General features: G+C 46.6%; 1 protein-coding gene across 1 annotated transcript in view; it reads right to left on the bottom strand.

Annotated features, from left to right (window-relative positions):
- Positions 1 to 23127, bottom strand: part of LOC112118060 (organic solute transporter subunit alpha-like) — a 31894-nt gene extending 8767 nt beyond the window's left edge. The window contains exons 1-6 of the mRNA XM_026649197.1: positions 22795 to 23127; positions 6408 to 6559; positions 6209 to 6282; positions 3914 to 4072; positions 1396 to 1507; positions 477 to 623 (exon numbers count right to left, since the gene is read on the bottom strand). Of these exons, the coding sequence (XP_026504982.1) occupies positions 477 to 623; positions 1396 to 1507; positions 3914 to 4072; positions 6209 to 6282; positions 6408 to 6559; positions 22795 to 22861 (711 nt within the window). The 5' untranslated portion in view covers positions 22862 to 23127. The remainder of the gene's footprint in view (positions 1 to 476; positions 624 to 1395; positions 1508 to 3913; positions 4073 to 6208; positions 6283 to 6407; positions 6560 to 22794) is intronic.
- Between the last annotated feature and the right edge of the window lie 2599 nt (positions 23128 to 25726).

The following is a 25726-nucleotide window of genomic DNA, read 5'->3' as shown; positions in this document are numbered from 1 at the left end:
AAAAATAACTAACATCACAGAAACAGCAGCATGTTGCAACAATTGAAACAAGAAGAACCCCCCACCCCAGTTCCAGAACCCTTCCCATCTTGTAAAGTACACACTAGAATTTTAACATTGTATTACAGGATACACCATCTACTATATGAGGCTTCCTTTATGCTGAGAAAAGAGAGCTCAGCTATGTGCTATTTTTTCCCCACAGCCCAAGGAAGAATGGATTATAAATATTTTTCAATTCTCCAGCATTATACAAACACCAGATGCAAGTTAATACAAGTTGAGCATGAACAAGAACAACACTTCAAAGAGAAACTACATCTTTAACCAATCAAAGGGTGTGCCTTTGTACAGTAAGTTTTAAATTACAGTTTTTGAACTGAGAAGCAATAAGCCGTACCAAATTCTGCCCAGGACTTGGGTTATTCTATATCAACAGCAATGCAAATTCTGAACTGAAATGTGAAGATTCTTACCTCATAAAGTGCAAACTTAGGGATGATCTTCTTACAGTTAAGAAGAACTCGAACTTGTTGAAACATGATTCCAATTGGCCACAGAGCAATGATTGTAAGGACACCAACAAAGCAGTTAATCCATATTGCAGCTCCATTAGGAGTTAACTAAAAAACAAGTTAAACAGGCATATGGATAAGACTTGGCAACTGTGAAAACATGCAAAAAATAAAACGCCTGTTTCTATTTTTATGAAAGCTGAAATCAACAGCAGAGGCTTCTGGGATTTGCACTGGAAACTGCTCAGAGGACACTGCCAACAGAAGGGATAATATGGAATGCAGTACTTGCTCACCAAGCAGCCAGTGGCTTGCAAAACTGGTAGGACCTGGGAAGGTGACAAAGAGCTAGATTCTTCCAGGACCTGAGCACCGTCCTTCTCCCATCAACACTAATGGGAATTGCGGTGCTCAGCATCTTGCAGGATCAAACCCAGAATGACCCACCAAAGGCTTCTTCTGAAAGACAAATTGTCTCCCCCAGCAGCCTCAAAGATATTTTACAAAAACAACAAGGAGTCCGGTGGCACCTTAAAGTCTAACAGATTTATTTGGGCATAAGCTTTCGTGGGTAAAAAACCCACTTCTTCAGATGCATGGAGTGAAAATTACAGATGCAGGCATTATTATACTGACACATGATGTTGTGAGCGTTATCTTGTTGCATGACAACCGGCAGCCGTGCAAGGTGAATGTACAATGCTACTTTACACTGAGTTCGCACAAGTATAAATGACAGCACAATATGCAGCGGAATGATGAATTGGGTCTACTGTTTATAGGATGTTGGTTGGTACATAAACCTGGCCTTTTAGATACTAATTGTCAAGCCAAATGGTAAAAGCTTAGTGAGCAATGGCTGATTAGAATATTTACTTACATCAGAAGGGCTGTAGTTTCCATTGGTCCAAAGCACTATTGACAGAAACATTAGCACAGGTCGAAGGAAAGCAAGTTGAATGGTCCCCAACTTCAGCAGAAACAGGGTTCGTCTGACAAGTCAAAAAACCACCACTGCTCAATACCTTGTTAATAAGCTTAACAACACTTCACTAGATATTGTTAAATAGTAGAGGCCCCACATTTTCCATATGTACTGTACATGGCTGAAATCTGGTAAGGAACATCTTCTAGAACCTAAATAGCTTGTCTAGAATTCTCTGTTTTTTCACAGCATATTGAAAGATGTAGACACGAACTTAGCAGAACAGGCACAACATAATGTTTTTTGCTCCATTGCTGGTTCTGCAGCAGCAGTTAAATAACTAATGGAGCTGTGCAAAAGGTGATGTATTAGAGTCTACTGGGGAGCCAATGGCAAAATAGCTAGCACCTGAAATATGCCATTAGCTCCTCCACTGCAGCCATACTATCCCAACCTTCTGCTACAGTGGGCAAGTTGGTGCTTCACTACCAGCATTAAACTTAATGGCAAGTTACCATAGATCTTTAATCCTTGTCTAGAAAAACCATGTCACATATGGTGGCTTCTTCCTGATTCCACCCTTCCTATTAGCGAACCCCCAATCTTGTGGTAGTCCAGGAAAGCAGGGGTTTTGAAGGATCAGGAGAGAGGATCAGCATTTTCCGGAGTATTCCTCCATGAACACTGTTCAACAGCCATCCACTTTTCCTCCTAGGTCGGAGGAAATCATCCACCTTCGACCACTACACTTCCTAGCCCCCTCAGGACAGCTGGTGCACACTTTCCTCTCTTCAGTGAGTCATAATCACAGACCCAAAAAACATCCTTCAGATTTTAATGCTGTTTTAAAAATACCGTAAGGAAAGGGCGGGGGGAGAGGGAAGGGAAAGACACTTGTCTCTCAGATACATGAAAGCTGATATAGCTGAACTATCTAAGTGCACACTGGGCAAGATCCAGCTCCTACTCCCCTTTTCTTTGTCAACTTTATTATTCCTCATCTATTTCCCAGCTCTCGCTCTCTCTGGTTATTTCGGTCTTCGCTGTTGTGCCCTTGGCCCCTCGGACACTCTACCTAATGAAGGCTCAGCAGCCAGCCAGCTGCCATTTAATGTGTAATGTGATATATTAATGAACCTTGATTTATTATAATTGCTCAATTAATACAGCCATAATTACATCATTACAGTGGTAATTTTACTCCCGCAAATAATTATAGAACTATAAACGGTACAAACAAGTGTGAAATGTGCTGAGACAGGTCACCCGATTAGTGCATTTGCCCTTTCAAGCATTTGGAGAATTGTGACAACAGAGCAATTGTTGCTGATAGAAACCTGTTACTGTACCTTCCCCTGTTCCTGACCCTTATCACTCTTATCTGCACTAGCCTGTCCTATCTACCATCCTTATTTCTTATTTAAAAAAAAGCTAAGTTCAACCAAACAAGAGACACCTGCAGGAGGGGCCAGAGGAGGATGAAATTTTCAAGAAGTTATCCTCTGTCCTGGAAGAAGCTTAGAGAGCTCAAAAGTTAGTAGAAGGCAAGGCCTCCCAACCCTAGGTACCGATGAGAAGGAGCCCAACACAGGTCTACAGAGGTAGGAGTAGGGTTACCATATTTTAATTTAAAAAAAGGAGGACACTCCGGCCCCGCCCCAACTCCACCCCTTCCCCGCCCCTGCCTCTTCCCCAAAGTCCCCGCCCCAACTCTGCCCCCTCCCCTGAACGCTCCGCCCCCCTGCTCCTCCCCCTCCCCTGCTTCCCGCGAATCAAATGTTCGCGGGAAACCTGAAACAGGGAGGCAGCAGATGGGCTGGGGCTGGGGCTGGGCACGGCGCGGCCCAGTCCGGCCCCCCCAGCCGAGTGGCTCCCTCCGGCGGCCGGACGGCCCAGGCCAAGGGGCTCTGGCCCCGGCGTCTCCCGCCCGGCTCGGCTCGGGCCCTGGGGCGCCGGCCCTGGTTGCGGCCCGCCCTGGCCCCGGTGGCCCCAGCGGCCCCGGCCCCTGGCCGAGCACCGCCAGCCCCAGCGGCCGCGGCCGAGCACCGCCAGCCCCCGACCGAGCACTGCCGGCCCCAGCGGCTCCGGCCCCCGGCCGAGCACCGCCGACCCCAGTGGCCCTGGCAGCATGACTCCAGCAACAGCCTCATTTTCACTGAAAGCCTGAATGTCCGCTGGGTTGACCAAGAATGATACTACGGAGATTGTCTGGTCCCCAACTCCAAGCCCTTCCACCCCAAAACAGTGGAGGATAGCCACATGGTGCAAGCTGAAAGAGTCAATTTTGATGTGGCCCCATAATGATAATACACCTTAAAATAGACAGCATGAGATACAGAGGTAATACATACAAAATGCACCGGGTGCAAGTTTTCTCTGGAGCGGGAAGACCCAGTATTGTATGTGTGGCTCTGCTAAGTTGCTGGTTTCTGACACCAGTACTCTAGCTGGGGAGCTCGGAAGTGAAACTCACCTAGTGATGTGTACATAAGGGAGGCAAAGGCAACAGCAACAGCAGGGACCTGTGCTGATCTTGAAACGATCATTTTCAAATCTCCTGAGAAATAACTTTTGACCTCCACACTCTTCAATCATCATCAGCATGAACTTGTGGATCACAATGGCAAAAAAACTACAAGAGAAAAAATATCAGGTTAAATATACACAAAGTGCATGTGTTCTTTGTATACCAGCATAGACATGTATCTTTAACCATCCTACTTCAGGAATTTGCAATGCTGACATTTCCTAAAGTCTGTTAGTAATAGTAATATTTAGCGTTAACTGCATAGAAACATTACTTTATAAGGGCAGGCTGAGTTAAGTATTAATTTCATTTTTCAGAGAAGGAAATCGAGACATAGAGCAACTAATTGATTTGCCGAAGGCCACATAGCATGTAGGTGGGAGAGTCAGCATTAGAATGCAGGAGCTCCTGGCTCCCACCCTAGTGCTCTATCCATTAGACTATGCTGCCTCTGCTTTTTGTACTATTTTTCTACTTGTTGGCTGAGCTCTCACCAATGCAGTCATACTTGGTACTCACACAGTCAGAACCTTCTAAGCAAATCACATTCAGCCTTCACAATTTTCATTTTAAATATATAGCCTATGATTGGCCTATGATTTCATGGGCAGGGATGGTGTCTCTAGCCTCTGTTGCCAGAAGCTGGGAATGGGCGACAAGAGATGGATCACTTGATGATTACCTGATCTGTTCATTCCTCCTGGGGCATCTGGCACTGGCCACTGTCGGAAGACAGGATACTGGGCTAGATGGACCTTTGGTCTGACCCAGTGTCACGGAGTGTGGGGGAGTCAGGGCCTTGCACCCCCCACTTCCTGCGATTCACCATGACTCTCAGCCAGCCAGTAAAACAGAAGGTTTATTAGATGACAGGAACACAGTCCAAAACAGAGCTTGTAGGTACAGACAACAGGACCACCTCAGTCAGGTCCATCTTGGGGGGCAGGGAGCCTAGACCCCGGCCCTGGGTCTCCCTCCTTTTCCCCAGCCAGCTCCAAACTGAAACCCCCTCCAGCCTCTCCCCTGTCTCTTTCCTAGGCCAGGAGGCCATCTGATCTCTTTGTTCTCCAACACCTTCAGTTGGCACTTGCAAGGGAGGGGCCCAGGCCATCAGTTGCCAGGAGACAGGGTGTCAGCCATTCTCTGTGCAGAGAGCATCACCAGGGCCAGCTCCAGGCACCAGCGGCAAAAATGCTGGAGCCGGCCCTGAGCATCACACTGGTCGTCTTAGGCTCTGCAACAATCACTCTCTCTTATCCCATGCATAGGGGAAACTGAAGCACCCACACAGTATTCAGAAAAAACATTAAGAATATTCCCACTTCGTCACACCCAGTATCGCCATTCTATGATTTTGTTTTCTTTTTATACGTATTTTTAGCATCACGCATACTTCTACAGTTAGACAAAGTTGGGAATCTAATAATATGGCAGAGATTTGCATGGTTTTATTTCAGACACAGATTAAGCCAGTGAGAATTTGCATTTACCATCCAAATAAAAGCAACTTAACTAATTAGCATTGCACCATGTTTTATTCCATCTCAGACTCTTAGTTAATGCAGCCAGAAGTCACGAGGAGTTAAAGGGGAGATTTGCAAAAACATTTATGTGATTTAGGAGCACAATTCCCATTGACTTGCCAATGGAGCTTGTGCCCCTAAATCACTTAGACAGCTTTGAAAATCCCACACTGTAGCCTTCAACCTTTCAACCTCTGCCTTAAAATTAGAGGGTTGCACCATTACCTCTAGGAAGCAGAGACCACAATTCTTCATCCTCCCGTTTACATGTCAGAGCTGTCAAACCCTCACACAAAGATTTTATCAGGACATGTATGGAACATTTTCTCATTGATATACTCATTGAAGGTTCACTTGCCATCGTTAATAAAAGGCCCATACAGTGCATCATTAATAAAAGCACAGTGAAAAGTCATAGGTCAGAGTCTCATTCTACATGGCATTGAGAGAGATACAGGAACGACTCTACTATTTCAACGCTGCTGCCAATCAAAGGGATCAATTATTTTCTTTCATTCTGCAGTTCCCACACTAAGGGGGCTGTAGTACTGGGAATTCATTTTTTTTATTTTTCTCCCTCCCTGATAAACCAACTGCCAAGAGATTTTATCTCAAACTAAAAATCCATTATTAAATTTACAAAATGACTATGTTTACCTAGTGATAGAGGCTGTTTAAAGGCAGGAAATTCAGGGTTCAGAGAAACAAGAATACATACACTGCTGCAGTGAAATCTGTAAACATTGTTGAGCGAGGAATCCACATCCCAGTGCATGATGTAGTAGCTATCACCTGGACAGAAAGACAAGAGGGTGTCAGAGGGGCAGAGATAAAAAGAGGTTTGTGCATTAACTACAGCATCTTTAGAGAAAGGGTCTTTTTGATATTCAATTGAATTTCTTTCTCCCCCCTCTTACCGGAGCTGCTGCATTTATCCAAATAAAAATCGTCCTTTTAGAGGAGGGGATTTTCCTGTAGATATAGAACACTTCCTCTACAAACACCAGGTTGGCTATTAGTGTCATTAGAGTCAAGATGGCAAAGAGAAATATACCTGTTATATCAAGGCCTGCATAAAAGAAAAAAAGACACATTTTATTTTAGGAGTGTAACATGTTCAATGCAAGAAAGTGCCTCAGAAAGAAGTTTTAGGTCCCACTCCTGCAAAGGCTTTCTTAACTTGACACACTGACATTGACTTCAATGGGATGCCTCGCAGTACATCAGGTTAAGCTCACGAGCAAGTCTTTGCAGGATCTGGGCCTCGGGCTCCATATTCATCTTAGTGCATACATATGTAGCTCCAGCAGCAAAGTGTAGTGTTTAGTGCCCTATAGAGCCTAAGGACAACCCTGTCCTTCTCTCCCCCCACACCCTCCACCAGGGGAAGGTTTAAAAAAAATCTCAGGCAGCCCTTAGTTGGAATCAGCTGTTCCTAATTGACCTCAGGTAACTCCCTCTCAGCTGATCCTAATTGATCTCTGGTAACCCCTTCTCAGCTGAACCTGATTGATCTGTAGTCACCCAGCCCCAGTTTGAAAGGGAGGAGGGCCTTTTAACCTTCCGGGACTGCATTTTACCCACCCCCTCTCCTCCCGCAGCCGATTGTCCTGAGTTTATCACAGTAGAAAGAACGTATCTCTGTTTTTGTGTGACATCCTGCAAAAATCCCCTTCAGATTCCTGAACACGGACTTTGACATGCCTGCAATAGAGACATTCCTTGAGGATTAATCCATGCTGGTTCTCATGCAGGAAGGATCAGAAATGCATGTTGGGACAAGGTTCTAGGACAAGTACTCTTGTATGAATCTAAATAAATAACACCAAATATTCTGGGAGATTTACTCACTCCAGCTGGACCATAAGCAAAGCTGCATTTATTCAGTATTAGTTCCTTACCTTAACAATGAGTTTAAGGGGCTATTCCTGCATGCCTTGGGCATTCAAAATCCCCGTGGGTCTGTTTGGGAGTTTTATCTGCACAAGGAATGAGTTAATCATAGATTCCCAGGGGCCTGGGATACAACTGCCTGTTTCTGGCCAGGTTAAATTATCATCAGGGGCGGCTCCAGGCACCAGCGCAGCAAGCATGTGCCTGGGGCGGCAAGCCGCGGGGGGCAGCCTGCCAGTCACTGTGAGGGCAGCAGACAGGCAGTCTTCGGCGGCATGCCTGCGGGAGGTCCGCCGGTCCCGCGGCTTCGGCAGCAATTCGGCGGCAGGTACGCCAAAGGCGCGGGACTGGCAGATCACCCGCAGAAACGCCACCGAATCCCCGTGACAGCCCGCAGGCGTGCCGCCGAAGGCCGCCTGACTGCCATGCTTGGGGCGGCAAAAAACATAGAGCCGTCCCTGATTATCATTGTGCTTCTCCTCCTTGGCACAGGGTATTGACATTAATATTTACTTCTGGCTCAGTGTAAGGCCGGTCTACACTACTTGGTTAGGTCGACAAAAGGCACTTTACGTCAACCTAGTTGTGCATGTGTCTACACTTATTTGGTCTCCCACCGCTATGCTGAGATAGTAACACCACCTCCCTGAGCAGCATAGAGTCACAGTGAATGTATTTAGGTCAATACAGGGTAAGTATAGATACTGCATTACTTATGTCGACCCTCCAGCAGCTGTCCCACAATAACCCACAGTGGCAATTCCACTGCTTAGGGGTCACAGAGCCCAAAAGCCCTCCCCTCCCTTTAAAACCCCACCATTTTTGAAATTCCTTTTCCTGATTGTCCAGCTTGCCGAGCACACCTAGCAGCTCTCCATTGCTGTGTGCCACTGCCCAGCTGACCCGCTGGCTGCATGCTCCAGAGGCGCCCCTGCCTGCAATAGACAGGAGATATTGCATCTGTTGGTCTGTGGGAAAAGAGGCTGTGAAGGCACAGATCCAATCCAGCCATAGAAACATCGACATATACGAGCAGATTGCTGGGGTGATGCAGGAGAAGGGCTACACCGGGGACCAGCAGCAGGGCCACGTGAAAGCCAACAAGCTGTGGCCAGTATACAAGAAGACCAGAGAGGCCAGCGAGCTGGTGCCAAACCTCAGACCTGCTGCTTTTACAAAGAGCTGCATGCTATCCTCGGCAGACACCCCACTACCACATCCCACAGCACTGTGGATACCTCCAAGAAGCCCAAATCATAAGCCCCTTCCATGAACAGCAAGGAGGAGGAGGAGCTGGTGGAAGAGGACAAGGAGGAGTATGGGGGACAGGTGACGGGGGAGCCAGCTGCGCAGTGACCCAGGATCCATTTTTAACTCCACTGCAGTATAGCCAGTCCCACCAGTAGAGCAAGGGCAAGCGTGATGCAGGGGAAGGAACCTCGGGTAAGCGTGTAGATAAGTTTTCAATGACAGGGACGGACCCCCAGAGTAGCAGGACACATCTTTTGACTTTTCATCAATTTACTTGTGCTAGAAGAGGCAGTGGTACAACTCTGCTTTCCAGACCCCTTTACAGTTAGGCAGGGGTGAAGTGGGGGGAGGATGGCACGCAGAGCAGTTTGTTTATGGACAAACAGGGATGTCCCTTAAATCCTCCTGAGAGGTCTTGATGAAACTTTCATGGAGTTACTCTGCAATCCTCTGCCCATGGTTTTTAGGGAGGGTTGCTTTATTTCTTATCCACGGTAGGACACTCCCACACCACTCAGCCATAACTTCAGCAGGCCCCATTGCAGTACGCAGGCTAGCAGCGTACGGGCCTGGGCGGCTTCAGGACACCAGCAGCAGCCTTTGAGACCTTCAGGAGTGAGACATCAGCTAAAATCACCACCGCCTGTGGAAAATGGTGCCAGTATTCCTATACTTGCCCTATACTACTAGAATCATACGACCAAGCAATTCCTCCTCATTTCCCCACCCCCGTGGGGGGCCATACTCACCATGGCTGGTGCTGTGACTGGTGCCGTGCACAAGCAATCCCAAGCAGAAGTGAGAAGGTCGTGTTTAAAACTTGTGGGGAGCAAGGGGAGTGTGTTCAGCATCTTCAGTTTCTCATTCTGCAGTGAATATGCTGACAATGGTACCTCTGTGTGTGTTATCTTCAGCTGCTGCCACTGCAGCCTTCAGGTCTCCCCCTCTACACTTGCTGAACGCCTGAGCCAGATAAGGAGGAAAGAGAAGGGGACTTGGGAGGACGTGTTCCAGGGCATCTTGCAAGCCAGTGCTGGATCAGACTGTGAGCACAGAGCCTGGAGGATGAAGACCGCAGGCAGCCTGAAGAAGGTAAGAGCAGAGAGGAGAGAGTCCCAGGAGTCCCAGCAGGAAAAGGAGAGGGATGCACCAGGACATAATGGGGCTTCTCAGGAAGCAAACACAGATGCTGCAGGCTCCCTATATCTATATCAATATTCCATGTGGCATCTGGGGTTTCTGCACTATCCCTACCACTCCACATTAAAGACAATCACAGCTTCCCCTAAACTGACCTGTGAAAGCCACGGTTGGTGTATGTGTAGCTGAAATGGACATGAATGTTCTTTCCTCTTCATAAGCTCTGCTCCCTTAATTTATTAAACTTTATTAAGTTTTTAATGTATTTGTTTTAAAATTGCACAGGTTATTTTGCACTGATTTTATTACAGAATAAAATTACATTATTTGGAACTCATTCAGCTTTATTGGGTCAAAACATATACCAATGAGTGCTCAGCAGTTCTGAGAGTAACCATGTCACATAACTCATAGGATCATTCACAAACAAAATTAAGAGGTGCATTGACTATGTTATATTCCTACATGTCCAGCGATCACCAAATGATTCCTACTAGGCCACAAAAGAGGAGGGCCAGGGAGAGCCACTACAACACCACACACTTCTCTGGCTCACTGTTAAAATGGTCTTTCAGAGCCGCCCACAGCTATATAGCTCCGTGTTGAGCTCTTCTAATAGTCCTTGTATCTGGCTGTTCAAATTCAGCAGACAGCTGCTTCACCTCCGCCCTCCACTCCAGCGGAAACTTTTCCCCCCTTTGCTTCACAGATATTATGCAGGACACAGCAGGCAGCTATAAACCATTGGGGTATTTTTCTCACTGAGATCCATTCTGGTGAATAAACAATGCCAGCAGCCCTTCAAATGACCAAAAGCACATTCAACTGTCATTCTGCACCTGCTGAGCCTGTAGTTGAATTGTTTCTTGGTGCTGGCAAGATGGTTTCATGAGCCAGGAATATGCTGCCTCCCCCGGGATCACTACTGGCATTTCAGCGTTCCCAATGCTAATCCGCCAGTCAGGAAAGAAAGTCCCTGCTTGTAGATTTCTGAACATCCTGTGTTCTTAAAGATGTGAGTGTTATGCACCTTCCCTGACTACCTAACATTGATGATGGTCAACAATGATGACGCATCCCCAGTGATCCAACAATGATGTGTAACTATAGAAAAGTAGCCCTTTCTGGTGATGTACTCAGTGGCAAGGTGGTCTGTGCCAAAATAGGGATGTGTGTGCCGTCTATCACTCCTCTGCAGTTTGGGAACCCCACTGCTGCAAATCCATCCACTATGTCCTGCACATTGTCCAGAATCACAGTCCTGCATAGCAGGAGGTGATAAATAGCCCTGCATGCTTGCATGACAATGGTCCCCGCTGTGGATTTCCCACCTCCAAACTGATTTACCATTGACCGGCAGCAATCCAGAGTTGCAAATTTGCCTAGTGCGATCGCCACTCGCTTCTCCACTCTCAGTGCACCTCTCATTTTGGTGTCCCTGCACAGGAGGCCTGGGGCAAGCTCGGCACACAGATCCAGGAATGTGGCTTTGAGAATCTGAAAGTTCTGCCGCCGCTGCTCATCATCCCACACCTGCATTACAATGCAATCCCACCACTCAGTGCTTGTTTCTCAGGCCCAGAAGTGGTGCTCCACCATGTGCAGCTGCTCCATGAATGCCAGCCACAACCTTGAAATGGCTCTTCCTATGTTCCACAGCACTTTGTCCTCCAAGAAATTGTTATGTTGCCCACTCATTCAGTTCTTCTTGCAGCTCTACAAACGCTCCAGGATCGTGTGCCCTGTGCTTGCAATGCTCATGACAACAGTGCAGAGCTGTGCGGGCTCCATGCTTCTGTCAGAGATGGCAGATAGCAAGGAGGGCTGTGCGGGTTTGTGGGATTTTGAAAAAAAGGCACAAAAATTATGGGATACAGATAACATTGTGGGATGGAGATAGTTGCAAACTCAGAAGTTAACCCCATATTCCCAGTCACCCTACACGACTCGTTTCAGTCCCATCGTGCATTGCCAAAACTTCCAAAAACACAGTGCGCTGGACAGGGTCAAGTTGCACAATGGGATACTGTACAAGAGTTTGCCGGGGCTCGACCCTCTCCGGGCGCCGGGGAGCCACACCGACTCACTACACACCGGGGCTGGGCACTCTGTCCGGCGGCCGGGTTTCCCCGTCGGTCCTCGCTGTCCTCAGAGACACGATAAGCCCGGCCCGAGCTCCGGGCGGACACCACTGTTATGTCAGGGCTCAGACCCTCAGTCAGGGCTGAGCAACGGTATAAAGTCTTTAGGCCCAGGCCCTAGGTCAGGGCGGGGCAACAAATGCTGGGGCAGGCGCTCAGGCCCTCAGTCAGGGTTAAGCAACAGGATAAACTAAGCCTCAACAGGCCTGGGAGAGGGGGAGACTGCCACCCCCGGGTTGGGTGGCAGGTGGGACGCAGGCCCACCCACTCCACTGCGTCCCAGCCCGGGGCCCTAGCAGTGGCAAACGCCCGCTGCTTAGTCAGTGGGGATCCTGGCCGCAACACACTGACATAGGCTCTGGTAATGCTGCAGCCAGACTGGGGTCGGCTGCCCCCGGGCTACTTCCACTCTCCCCCCCTGGGCCTATCTGGGGGCCGGTGTCGGCCTCGGGGGGATCCTGGACCATGGGTTCGTCCAGCCAGGTGTCGTTCGGTAGGTCCAGCAACTCCTCCGGGTAGAGGGCACAAGGCGGGCCTGGCGGCTCCTCTGGATAGTAGGCGCAGGGCAGGCTCAGCGGCTCCTCTGGGTAGCGGGTGCAGGGCAGGCCCGGTGGCTCCTCTGGGTAGCGGGCGCAGGGCAGGCCCGGCAGCTCCCGGAGGCCGCCCCGGGCTGCAGAGGTTTCCCAGCCCCGAGCTAGGCTGGAGACGTCTGGTCTCTTCGGCGGCTGGAGCCTGACTGAGTTCTGAGGGCCAGCCTTTATACTTCCGGGTCGCCGCCTGACCCCGGGAGGGCCGGGCTCAGAGCTCCCTGGCTCCGCCCACTGCAGCCTCCGGATGGGCTCTTCCCCCTCCGGGGCGCCGGGGAGCCACACCGACTCACTACAGATACCTAACCATGGTGCACTGCACTCTGCATCGACTCAAGCACTTCTGGTGAGTACTTGCACTGCCGACACAAGGTGCCAAGTATGCATGCGCACAAGCAAAGTACTAACTCCAGCAACTGTATGCCAACGTCACTTGAGTTAACATATGTAGCCCTGGCCTAAGAGATATACTCTCTCAAAAAAAGGTGCTGCCTGAGATAGATGAAAAAATTCAATGACACCACATCCCATTCAAATAGGAACCTTATCAAGGCTCACTGGTACTGCTTTGCTCTAGGCTATAAAATGTTTGAGAAGGTGTTAAATGGTGTCTACACAAGTGCTAAGGGGACTTCCCTGTCATTTTAAGATAACTCAGCTGAAAAAAAGTGCCTTTACTTTCTTGTGTAAACAAGGCTGTAGACGTAAGTGGAAATACTTTGAATCTACCCCAATGTGACAGGGAGCAAAATTTAGGATTTGGGTCAAAGGAGCTAGGTGAAGTTTATCAGGATTGCTTCACTTTCTCTCTCAGTAGTTGTTCCCCTTCCATTGCATGATCCAAACACCATCCTGGCTGCAAGCAGTAAGGAGTGACCATGCTGTCATCTCGCCCTTCCCTCTCCCCAGGGGTGAGAGGCAGTAAAGCCAGCATCATGGCAACCAGTTTCATCAAGGCCAGGAACCCATTGTCAGGCCTTCAATGAAGGCTGATTGGTTAGCAGCACTTGGCAAAGGACTGATTCTCTCACTCTGCCTCTTTACTACTGCAGGGAGTGAGATGTGCTGGACAGCACCGTGTCTCATTGTATTCATTTCTGGTCAGTATATTCAAAAGCTGCAAAGATTTTTTCTTTAACCCTAGGACATTATTAGATTGGGACACCAGGGGCTTGAGTTTTTTCTCATGTGACACCTGTAACTCAGTTGGAACAGCACTGAAGTCAGTCGAATGACACCAGTGCATTATTTAGTGCAACTGGAAAACAGCTAACATTCCCCATAACAGTTAGCAAAGTCTCACTTCCCTTTATACAGGACCCACTCCAGATGGGTGCTAAGCATCCACAATTTCCCACAGGTGTTAAAGGGTGCTGCAGCTGTCCTCAGAAGTTTGCTGACTGACTATTTGTGGTTTCTCCATTGGTAGGTAACGGCTAGCCTTGTTTTCTGGTCTGTGAGGCAGCAGCAAAACTGTTTGCCATGGATAGGAAGCACTCAGTAATTAGTTTACAGGGTTTGAATGTTTTTGCACCAAACACCAATTTGTGAAACTCCTGCTTTTGCTGGTTTTACAGCATATGAGATAGCCTGACCTTTCGGCAAGGAACGTTCACCTTGATTCAATTGTCTTTCCTGTCCCATAACGCCTCGTGTGTCAAAATATAACAATGGACAAAGGCTTTACTAAGCTTCAGAAACTGGAAGTTATGTACATTTCTAGCCATTGGGAGGCCCCTGAGTTTCAGACTTGGTTGATCCAACCCAGACCCGTTAAACGAGTTAGTTATGTTCCCCTGCTGCACAGCAATTTACTTAGAAGGTTGCCTGAGTGCATCTGCCGCTGTAGTCTTCTGAATCCCTGGCTCAGAATTTCACACTCTATTTGATCTCATTAGGCAATTTTCCTTACATTCAGCCTGAGTTTTCCTCTTCCCATTAAACACCATAAACAATTCCACTTCCTCCTTGGCCTTTAGTAGAGCAGTGTGAAATGCCTGTTCCTAACCTGAATTCAGTCTGGTCTCACTTATTGTTCTTTATTTGTACTGCAAATATTTTGTGCTTGAAAGTCCCAGTCACTGATCCCTTAGGCACTGTGTACACGTATGAAAAAGAAAGAACCATTGGAACAAACCTGATCTGGTTTTCATCAAAATTTTATTTTTAAACATTGGACTCATCAAGCAGCATTTATAGCTTACCAGAGCATCTTATCTGTGTAGCCTTTGTCTCCCCAATCCCCCTAGTATCATCACTGAACACATTTTGTGTAAGATTAGAGGTAAGATCCTTCGGGCAAGGGCCTTGCTTTTTATTTGTTCTATACAGCCTAATGCACAGTTATGCCACTGCATAAATGATTAATAAATGTAGGTACATTTTAAAAAAAAAATCAGCTTTTGCTTTCAAACACAGTCGTTGCCGCAGTCTACAAAGGCGGGATTCCCAGTTGTCCTGGAGTTTGACAAAAATATCAGTGAGCAGGCCCACAGTCATATGCGGCGTACACTCTGGTTTATGCAGGACAGAACTAAAACATAATTCCATCTTTCATTCACCATTCTGTTTCATGCAGTTGTCTGCATCATTGTAAGTTTGCAGAACAACCACTGGGAACAGGTCAAGCAGCAGCCTAGAAAGGGTTAAGGGATCCCTTTTTATCAAATGGCTGTGCAGGGTGTGTAAGGAAGCTGAAGATTGGAACAAAGATAAGTCCTGGCTGTGGATTGTGTCCAATATTTTCTGTTGAGTTGTTTATCCTTTGTTATACATGATAAACCATGATCTGATGAAAGGACCTTACTTAACAAGGACTTGGCCAGGGCATTTGCTTCCCTTTCCTGGCTGGTGAAACAGCATAGCAGCCTACAGTTACTCACTGTGTACATGACTAGGAGATTAAGTGTGAGTAATGAATAAGTGAGGGAATCCACAGACAACAGCTGTAAACAATACCATGAAATCCAGACGCTGTGCTTTTACAGGAAATATTTCAGCTGTCTTGTGTTCCAGAAGAGACAGGAAATGCTATGCCAGACCAAAGTGGTGGCCCATCTAACTTCTGCTCCTCTCTCTCTGACAGTGGCTAGTACTACATGCTTCAGGAGCAGAAACTACACACTAGACAACTGTGGAATAAACTGCCCAAAGAGGAAGTTTCCTTCTAACCCCATCAGTTAGTCTTATGTCCTGACATACGAGGGTTCCCATCCCATGTTAAAGCAAACATTTCAGTCCTGTGGATGTTCTCATTATCTACATAAATATCTCTGCTTTTTCTGAACCCTAAGAACCTTGTGTCTGAGCGCTTCATAATGGGTACAGCAAAATGTTGTGCAATGGGCAGTAGGAAAAGATTATTTACTTTCTCAATTCATTGCTCTGACTGTAGTAACGGCTTCCACAGTTTTCAGTTTTAAATCCTTACTCCAAACACACTGATGATTCCAATCTGGAACTGGTCACCATTGCAACATCCGGGCAGAGGTCATCTGTGTTGTGAAGAGCCACGCACTGACTTGGACGTTCTTAAGGTTGCTGGGTAATTTAGCTGGTGTGTCCACACCTGAAATGCTACAGTGGGAGAGCAGCTGTAGTGCTTCCCTGTAGACGCTACCTATGCCGACGGGAGGAGTTCTCCTGTCGGCACAGGTAATCCACCTGCCCCAGAGCTGGTAGCTAATTCCATGGAAGAATTCTTCCATCAACCTAGCGCTGTCTACACTGGGACTTAACTTGGCTTAACTATGTTGTTCAGGAGTGTGGATTTTTAATACCCCTGAGGGATGTAGCTGGGTCAATATCATTTTCTAGCATAGACCAACTCTGAGTCTGCAGACCCTCAGACCCTGCGATCCTCCAGTAGGAAGAAATAAGGCATGTTTTCTTTTGCCAGCCCTAACATCCTGGCTCACTGCCTTCTCACACTCTAGAACTACCCTCTTTCTAATGCTGTGCCAGTTCAGTGGTAGGGGATAATCTGATGCTGGACTATGTGTAACCACACTGACGTGATTTAAGATGTGCTCACTATTGGGTTATGTTGTATGTTGAAAAAAATAATAAGAAAATGCAGTTTGTCAAGATGGCGGCCTTTATTCACCAAACTGCTCAGCTTAGCAGTCCTCTATCATTGACTAGCAGTTAAATTGTATTAGCAGCAAGGGCCTTTTGTTAACACTCTTAGGGAATGGCTGCATGTGAGTTAGGAGGTGTGGTTCCCAGCTCGCGCAGACAAACCCGCGCTAGCTTTGCTCAAACTAGCACCTAAAACTAGCAGTGTGTCTGCAGCAGGATGAGCTAGCCAGCTAGGGACGTTCCCAGGGGCCGGGCAGGATTGCACTAGCTTAAGTGGCCACCCATGTCATCCTGCACACTCTGCTTCTTTTAGGTGCTAGCATGGCTACATCTACATGAGCTGGGAATCACACCTCCCAGCTTAAATGTAGACGTACCCTGAAAACCCTCACGCTTGACTCCCACGTTCAATGTCACTTTCGTGTCATTTTTGTCTTATCTTTTTACAAGAATAACATAAATAGCAGAATGTTAGTGAGAGCGGCTTTCCCCTCCAGCTCTAGTTCCCTCAGGCCAGCTGGACTGAGCCTCACTCAGTCCCCCACTACAGCCAGCACACAAAGCACCCACTTCCCCTTGCCCTGTGTCAAGGCTGCCCCTCTTCTAGCCTATGTTTAGGATACTATCTTGACAGCTGAGCCTTGACCACAGAAGCCGCGTTACAGGCCCTCCAAGACAATGATGCGAATAAGAGTACTAGACAAGAGATGACGATTGAGAGCCCTTCTAGTAAAAGGTACATGACATGTCATACAATACCCAGTGTGCAGGAACATCACCTCCAGATTCCTGAGTGGGATTTGGACAACAAAGATATGAAATACATGCACCCCTTCCCTGGATCCATCTCAGGTTTTATAGTGACCCCAGTGCACTGTGGAACAGGAGTTAGTGTTGCCAATCCCAAGCATGCAGAACTCAAGAGTCAGGAAACAAAAACTCATGAGACTGACTTAAAAATCATGGAATTTTAAAAAATAATAAATGGAGGGTTGATTTTATTTGCTTTCTAGTTTTGAAGACTTTAGGATGCATGCGTTTACACTTTCCTCTACAACTATCATGCTAGAAACTTCCTTTTTTTTAATGAAAGGTGAGAGTCTCACAGTCACATGATTCCAGAGACGGGGCAATACGAAAAATGCCAAATATCACAAGACTCGTGATACAACCTTAAGAGTTGGAAATAGTGTCTGTACTCCCTTGCCCAAGTTACCTTTGATCTAGCTAGCTCAAGTGACACTAGCAGTGAAGCCATGGAAGCACGGCTGGTGGCTACTCGAGTATGTACCCAGGGTGCTGGGTGGGCAGGACTAGCTTGTGCTACTGCCTGGGCTGCTGTGGTTTCAATGCTATTGTGCTGACATGGTCTAAATCCCATAGTTTTGTACTCACTATCAAAACTCAGGCTTTGTGTACATAGTAACTTGCACTGGTCAAAATGAACTCAGATTTAAAACCACTTTGGTTAAACTGCTGCAAGATACTTGTTTGGAGCCTCTTAACCCATTTTAAAACTGGCTTGTATCAATTAAATCAATTCCTTTCTGACTTAAGCTAAAGCACCACAAACCAGGTTAAATTGTCTTTAAGTGTTTGTCTTTCTGCTGGCTCCCAGCCTGGTTGCTAGGCAACCCAGCAAACTCAATTGGACCCAATGAGCTCCCTCCATATGGTTTCATTTTGATTGGGCAGAGGAGCATTGCCAAGTCCGCTGTAATTTTTTTTTAGAGCCGCGGGCTGCAGGTTTTGGGGCTTGTTTTATTTGGAGGTTGCTTTTTTGTAATAGTGGACTTCCATGCCACTCATACTTCTGCGCTGCTCCTGGCGGCGGTGCTGCCTTCAGAGCTGGACGCCCGGTCAGCAGCCGCCCCTCTCTGGCCGCCCACCCTGTGCTTACTTTGTGCTGGGGCTGAACCCCGCAGGGCCGCTGGAACGGGGGGACCACGGGGCCATGGCCCCATCACTTTTTTCCTGCCTTAAGGGGGGTAAGAGGCAGAGAGGAGTAAGTGGCAGGTTGGGGAGCCTCAGGAGGAGAGGCGGAGTGGGCATGGGGCCTCGGGAGAAGAGGTGGGGCGGGGTGGGACCTCGGGGAAGAGGCAGGACCACTGTTCAGGTGCCGGTGGCCCCCACACACTTCTCGGGAGCTTCCAGTACTTCTGAGTCCTGGCAACTCTTTCATTTAAGCACTGCCCCCACACACCTCCCTCTGAAATGGGCTGGGCTAGTTTGGGGCTTGTTCTGAAAGGCAGTGCCACTTTTTTTCCCCTTGTGTTGCCAAGTCTCACATCAGTGGCTGTTCGGTGCATACAGCGGTGCTTAACTTGCTCTCACTTCTGCTTAAAGCCTACTCCTGCTCCAACCTCAGCCTGTACCTGTTCCATTCTGGTTTCTGACTCCTGGCTCTGACTTTTGGCTACATCCCTTGGCTTACCCATTGGCTTCTGACCTTTGGTTTGACCCCTGGATCTATACTCGATTACTGGAACTGCTAGTACAACCACAGGAAAGATCCTGCTCTATCCACTGGGCAGCTTATAGTGTGTCCACACAGGGCTTTGCACCTCTTTAAATCACATAATTGTACAATACACTTTTAGTGGAAGCCAGTGCCAATGTATGTGTATACAAGGCCATACTACTTGATGTAAGGAGCTCTCAGTAACCTGGGACACAAGGGGTATGTTTACACTGCCAAAAACAAAAACCCTGCAGCAGCACATCAACTTTGTCAACTGACTCAGGCTGGTGGGGCTTGTGCTATGGTGGGGCTAAGAATAGCTGTAAAGCCATTCCTACTCAGGCTGGAGGTGGGGCTCTGAACCCCCGCGGGGTGTGTGTGCAATGGTTCTGAGAGCTTCAGCTCCAACCCAAGCAGGAGTGTCTACAATGCTACTTTTAGCCCTGTAGTACGAGCCCTGGGAGCCTGAGTCTGTTGACACAGACTTTGAGACTTGCTGCAGTAAGGCTTTTGGGAGGAACGGGGGGTTGGTTTTTTGCAGAGTAGACATACTCCAAGGTCAGGGTTGATGTCCCACCATGCTCCATTCTGACACCCATTAAGAGATAAGGAACTCACTTCTCTTCTCCCATTGTAAAATCTATGGGGGTCGGAGGGCTCTCCAAAAATGTCATGAAGTTGGAGAGATGCAGCTACATGTACCACTCAGGGGAGAGGTCTGTGACCACACAGGCCTTGTCTTCAGTAGAAACAAAGGGATATTTTGAACATATGTAAAACAAATCTAGTGTAGAATCATAGAATATCAAGGTTAGAAGGGATCTCAGGAGGTCATCTAGTCCAACCTCCTGCTCAAAGCAGGACCAATCCCCAGACAGATTTTTTCCCCACAGATCCCTAAATGGCCCCTTCAAGGATTGAACTCATAACCCTGGGTTTAATAGGCCAATGCTCAAACCACTGAGCTATCCCTCCCCCCCAGGATAAATTGACAGGGTAAATTGTACTTTTAACATATGTTAAAATCCTGCTCTAGACCAGGCAGATTAACACGTTAGCTAACGTTTTAAAAACACTTTTTTCCTAGTGAAGGCATGGCCTTAGGGGACAGGAAGGAAGTGGCATGACAATACAGACCCCCAAGGACATACAGGGAGAGCTTAGGACAACCCCATGGGACTTTCCCTCCACGTGCCTGTCTATTCTCAGTCCCCTAGCTGCACAGGAGGAGTCGTGCAACATTAGGAGACTCCCTGTGGCTACACATGTCCCTATTGTCACTGATTAAAAATAAAAAGGAGTTAATGCTGCTTCCAGCAGACTTTTTGATCAGCAGAGCTGCTCCCCAACTGTGATTCCTTCCCACCCCCCAGTCCAGGAAGCCCTGATTGCATTGAGTTTACATGGAAGAGCATACGTGGGCATAGCAAGGAAGAAGCTGCTGCATCATCCTCTTGATGGTTGCTGCACAGATTCTGTGTGACTGTTTACTCCGCTCTTCTTGGGAGGAAGGAAAGGGCATCTGGACCCAGAAACATAGCACCTCTGCCCAGCTCCCCCATCCCAGTCACAGATACACCAAAATAAGGAATACTCTTCTTATAAATGGTCTATAAACTGCAGGTGACAAAGCATTAGCTCTTTTTTCAGGCATTTTTCTGGGTGTCCCAGTCACTGCTGAATCTATTCTCCCCCTCCCCATTCTATTAAATAAAAAGTTAATGTTGCCTCAATTTAGCAGTGGATTTTTCCCACTATCTTGGACAGCCTGGAAACCATTATGCAATAATGCCAGCTGAGAGATGATTCATTGTATTGTAGTCCCCTCCTGAACTTCCTGAGTAAATTTACAAGTGACAGACAACTCATTAAGGGAATCATTAAGAAAGGGATAGATAATAAGACAGAAAATATCATATTGCCTCTATATAAATCCATGGTATGCCCACATCTTGAATACTCATGCAGATGTGGTAACCACATCTCAAAACAGATATACTGGAATTGGAAAAGGTTCCAAAAAGGGCAACAAAAATGATTAGGGGTACGGAACGACTGCCATATCAGGAGAGATTAATAAAACTGGGACCTTTCAGCTTGGAAAAAAGATGACTAAGGTGGGATATGATAGTGGTCTATAAAATCATAACTAGTGTGGAGAAAGTAAATAAGGAAGTGTTATTTACTCCTTCTCATAACACAAGAACTAGGGGTCACCAAATGAAATTAGTAGGCGGCAGGTTTAAAACAAACAAAAGTATTTTTTAATACAACGCACAGTCAACCTGTGGAACTCCTTGCCAGAGAATGTTGTGAAGTCCAAGACTATAACTGGGTTAAAAAAATAACTAGATAAATTGATGGAGGATAGGTCCATCAGTAATGGCTATTGTAATGGCATGGAGGATAGGTCCATCAGTCAGCTGGGGACTGACTGGCTAAGCAGCAGTTCTGCAGAAAAGGACGTGGGGATTATAGTGGATGAGAAGCTGGATATGAGTCAGCAGTGTGCCCTTGTTGTCAAGAAGGCTAATGGCATATTGGGTTGCATTAGTAGGAGCATTGTCAGCAGATCAAGGGAAGTGATTATTCCCCTCTATTTGGCACTGATGAGGCCACATCTGGAGTATTGCATCCAGTTTTGAGCCTCCCACTACAGAAAGGATGTGGACAAATTCAAGAGAGTCCAGCGGAGGGCAACAAAAATGATCAGGGGGCTGGGGCACATGACTTACGAGGCTGAAGGAACTGGGGTTATTTAGTCTGCAGAAGAGAAGAGTGAGGGGGGATTTAATAGCAGCCTTCAACTACCTGAAGGGGGGTTCCAAAGAAGATGGAGCTCGGCTGTTCTCAGTGGTGGCAGATGACAGAACAAGGAGCAATGGTCTCAAGTTGCAGTGGGGGAGGCCTAGGTTGGATATTAGGAACCACTATTTCACTAGAAGGGTGGTGAAGCACTGGAATGGGTTACCTAGGGAGGTGGTGGAATCTCCATCCTTAGAGGTTTTTAAGGCCCGGCTTGACAAAGCCCTGGCTGGGATGATATAGTTGGTGTTGGTCCTGCTTTGAGCAGGGGATTGGACTAGATGACCTCCTGAGGTCCCTTCCAACCCTGATATTCTATGATTCTATGGTGTCCCTAGCCTCTGTTTGCCAGAAGCTGGGAATGAGTGACAGGGAATGAATGGATCACTTGATGATTACCTGTTCTGTTAATTCCCTCTGGGACACCTGGCATTGGCCACTGTCAGAAGACAGGATACTGGGCTAGATGGATCTTTGGTTTGATCCAGTATGGCTGTTCTTATGTAACTCACCATAGTATAAGCACTTGGTCTGGTAATAAATGTCGACAGGATCAGGTTGTATAGCATCAAAATTACAATACAGCATAGATTATACTTAGCATGGCCATTACATTTCTGTTACTCTGGTGAACTACTTTGTACTAAAAAAATTACCTCCAAATATTAATAATTATCACACACTTTAACAGTGGGTCCATTTTTTAGCGTTTTTAGTTACTGGAATCCCTTTCAAACACTAACCCAGCTTCCTCATGTTACAGATCACTAAAATAAAACGGGAAACTAGTGACCGGGTATTTAGATGTACATAGTCTGCAACGAGAAAACAGGGCTTTCAGTCCAGACACGTTTCAACTAACAAATCTTCCTGGAAAATCCCTCCACCCCCCCCCCCCCCCCCGCGCGCACACACACACAGTTTTTAAAGCAGCAGCAAAACTTACTTCCGATAATTTTGTGAGAGAACGGAGGCTCATTTGCAATGCAGACGGGATCGGTCCCATTCTGCATTTCTTTAGCTTCTGTTAAGCCTTGTCTCCTCGTGCTGTCCCTGAGGCGTTGCTTCCTTTTCAGTGTTCCCAGTCCCCAGATGGCTGAGTTACAAAGCACTGCTACTTCTGCGCTTTTCCAGTAAGGCGCTGAGATTTGTTGCCAAATGTAAATTTCCTCCCAACTACCTTTCGATTGGGTAAATGCTTGACAGTCCGAATAGCCAGCTCTTTCTCTCTCCGTTCAAACACTGCTGCAGAATGAGGCGCCAGTGAAAGATCCCCCAAGGAAACCACAGGGTGACTGGGTGGCGAAGTCCTGTTGAGCAGTGCCCACACACAATTTACACTCTTGCCTTGTGCGTTAGCAACATCCTTCTTGTCGGCAGGGAGGTTCCACACTTGTGTCCGTGTCCCCTCTAGTGTTGTGTTATTTATTTGCTAGGTGCTGTTAAAGACATACAGTAAAGATGTCCCTGCTCCACAAGACACATAAAGACAGAGCTCCCTAAGGCATACAGTGTTAATACTTACAGTACAAGTTCCAAGCTTCAGAATGTCACCCTCTTCTTCACACACACCCCAGCACCAGGCAGCACCTCCCACACACTACCTGAAATGTCAGCGATAGTCACTTTTGCAAGGCTTTGAGAGAAACAGTTTAAACCTATGAGCAAGAGGCATATGTACTGCACTCCGCATTTACCTCTCTGTGTGAAGTTAGGGGCGGGGGAGACCAATGGATACATTTCAGACCAAATCATGGTCCTATTAAAGTGGAAAACTACCATAGACTTCACCCCTAAAGGAACCAAAAATGGGGAGGAGAAGCAAGTGAAAATTAAACTTTTTACCTCATGTTTAAAAACGATTTAACAGGAGAGCTGGATTTTACTCAACTCTTAAACAAACAACCACACCATTTTGATCCAGTTTTGCAAGTTCTTGCCATATAAACCAAAACTACTTTTTGCATAAAAAGGGAAGGGGAGGGGAGAGAGAGAGTTACATTACAATGAAGGGGAGAGAGTTCAAGAGAGAGAGTTACATTACAATGAAGGCAGATTTATAAACTTAAAAAAAACAACACAAAATAGCAGAATTTTTCAATTTGATCTCTGTAGCAGGTAGAGCTGGTTGGGAATTTTTGTTGGAAATATTTTCCAAAGGAAAACTCAGTTTGAACAAAATTGACATTTTCCACAGGAGAATGTCAATTATGCTGCCATTTTGATTTTCTATTTGGAAAACAAAATGGAAATATTTCCTTTTGGATTGGTTTCACCTGATTCTGAATATTTGGGATTGTTGAAAGCCAGGGCTCTTTGTTTGGAGCCAGTTCAACATTAAACTGCATTTCCCTAATTGTGACACATTGCTTTATGGAAGCTGTAGTTTGGGCTCATGTTTTCTCCTATGGGCTGAGCTCCCTGGCAAGACTTCATTTCTCATGATGCAATACAGTCTACCCTTTGACTGAGCATGGTACATCATAAAAGTCCCATAACTACAGGTGCACAATGGGAGATCAGTGGTGTAGTGGTAAAAAAATAAAATGAGTAAACTAGCCTAAAGGAAACTCTATATTCCCTAAATGAGAAGTGGGTCTACTCTGTTTACCCAAGTTTACCATCAACTACACTACTGTGGGAGATGTAGTCTGGCCAGGGAACCTGGCCCATAGCGGATAATCTGAGGTACAACACCCCCAAGGCAATGCATCACAACAGGGAAACATAGTTTAAGGCTGAAATTGACTCAAAAATGAAGCATTTATGGTCTGTTCAACAAACCAAAATGAAACATTTTGATTCAGAAATGTCAACATTTTATTTTTTATCAGAAATGCTGAAGTGAAATATTTCAGCCTTTCCCAAATGAAACATTTTTGAAACTTTTCATTAATAGAAAAATGTTGATACTTCATTTTTTTCATTCTGATTCAGGACAAAAGCAAATGTTGAACATCAGAACTTTCTACAGGATGGAAATTCTGATTTTCCACTCAGCTCTACTAGCACCCCCTTTTCTGGGTATTCATGACCGTGGGATCTTCATCACAGACCTCTAAAACTTGAGCTAAAGGGGTAATTGTCACTAGTAGCAATACTAGTTTTTTATCCTCTAGAGAACCAGCCACTAGAAGGGGATGTGGCACACACTTAATCAATGTCTTACACCTTCAGGTTAGGAGGCATTTTATCTTGCTCTTTCCAGCAGTAGTTATGCTAGTTGTGTAATAGGATTGTCAGGCACTGCACACAGGAAGGTGCAAGTGAAACCAGACATATCCATCTTGGAAAACACTTGAGAGAAAATGCAAGAACCATTTGCTTTGGAAATCTGGCTCAGCCTACTGCAGAACTCCCCAGACAGGTTTTGGGCAGCAGGTCCAAGTGTGTGAGATGAGAAAGCGAAGAACTGTGGCTGGATTTAGGACAGTCCCTCCAGGACAGAAGAGGAGAAATATAAGGAAAACCCAGACTCCAGAGGTTAGGGTCTGAGGAAGGATAGGCCTGCCTAAGATTCTAGGTAAGATAGATGTGCATGTAGGCCTTTTGTAGTTTCAAAATCCTTTCTCTCTTGTTATTATTTGCTCCTACTGTTAAGATTAAACAATACTTTGTTTTAAGAAAACTGGTCACAAACTCCTAAACAGATCTGCAGCTACTGAGTCAAGACAACCCAGTCTAAGAGTGGGAGAACTATGTGATTCCACCCCAAGAAAGGAAACAGCTCGAGGCCTGGGATCCTAGAGCAGTGGTTCTTAACCTGGGGTGCACGCACCCGGCGAGATGCCGTTTCTGGGGGTGCGAGACATGCCAGATTTTTTTAGAAGGTAAATCATCGAAAACACAAATTAAGCACAGGCACGTAAGTACAACTA

This window comes from Terrapene carolina, unplaced genomic scaffold, assembly GCF_002925995.2.
Source record: "Terrapene carolina triunguis isolate 2854851 unplaced genomic scaffold, T_m_triunguis-2.0 Scaffold23, whole genome shotgun sequence".
Taxonomy (NCBI): Eukaryota; Metazoa; Chordata; order Testudines; family Emydidae; genus Terrapene; species Terrapene triunguis.
Note: the sequence above shows the minus strand (reverse complement) of the source record. Positions and strands in the feature narration are given on the sequence as shown.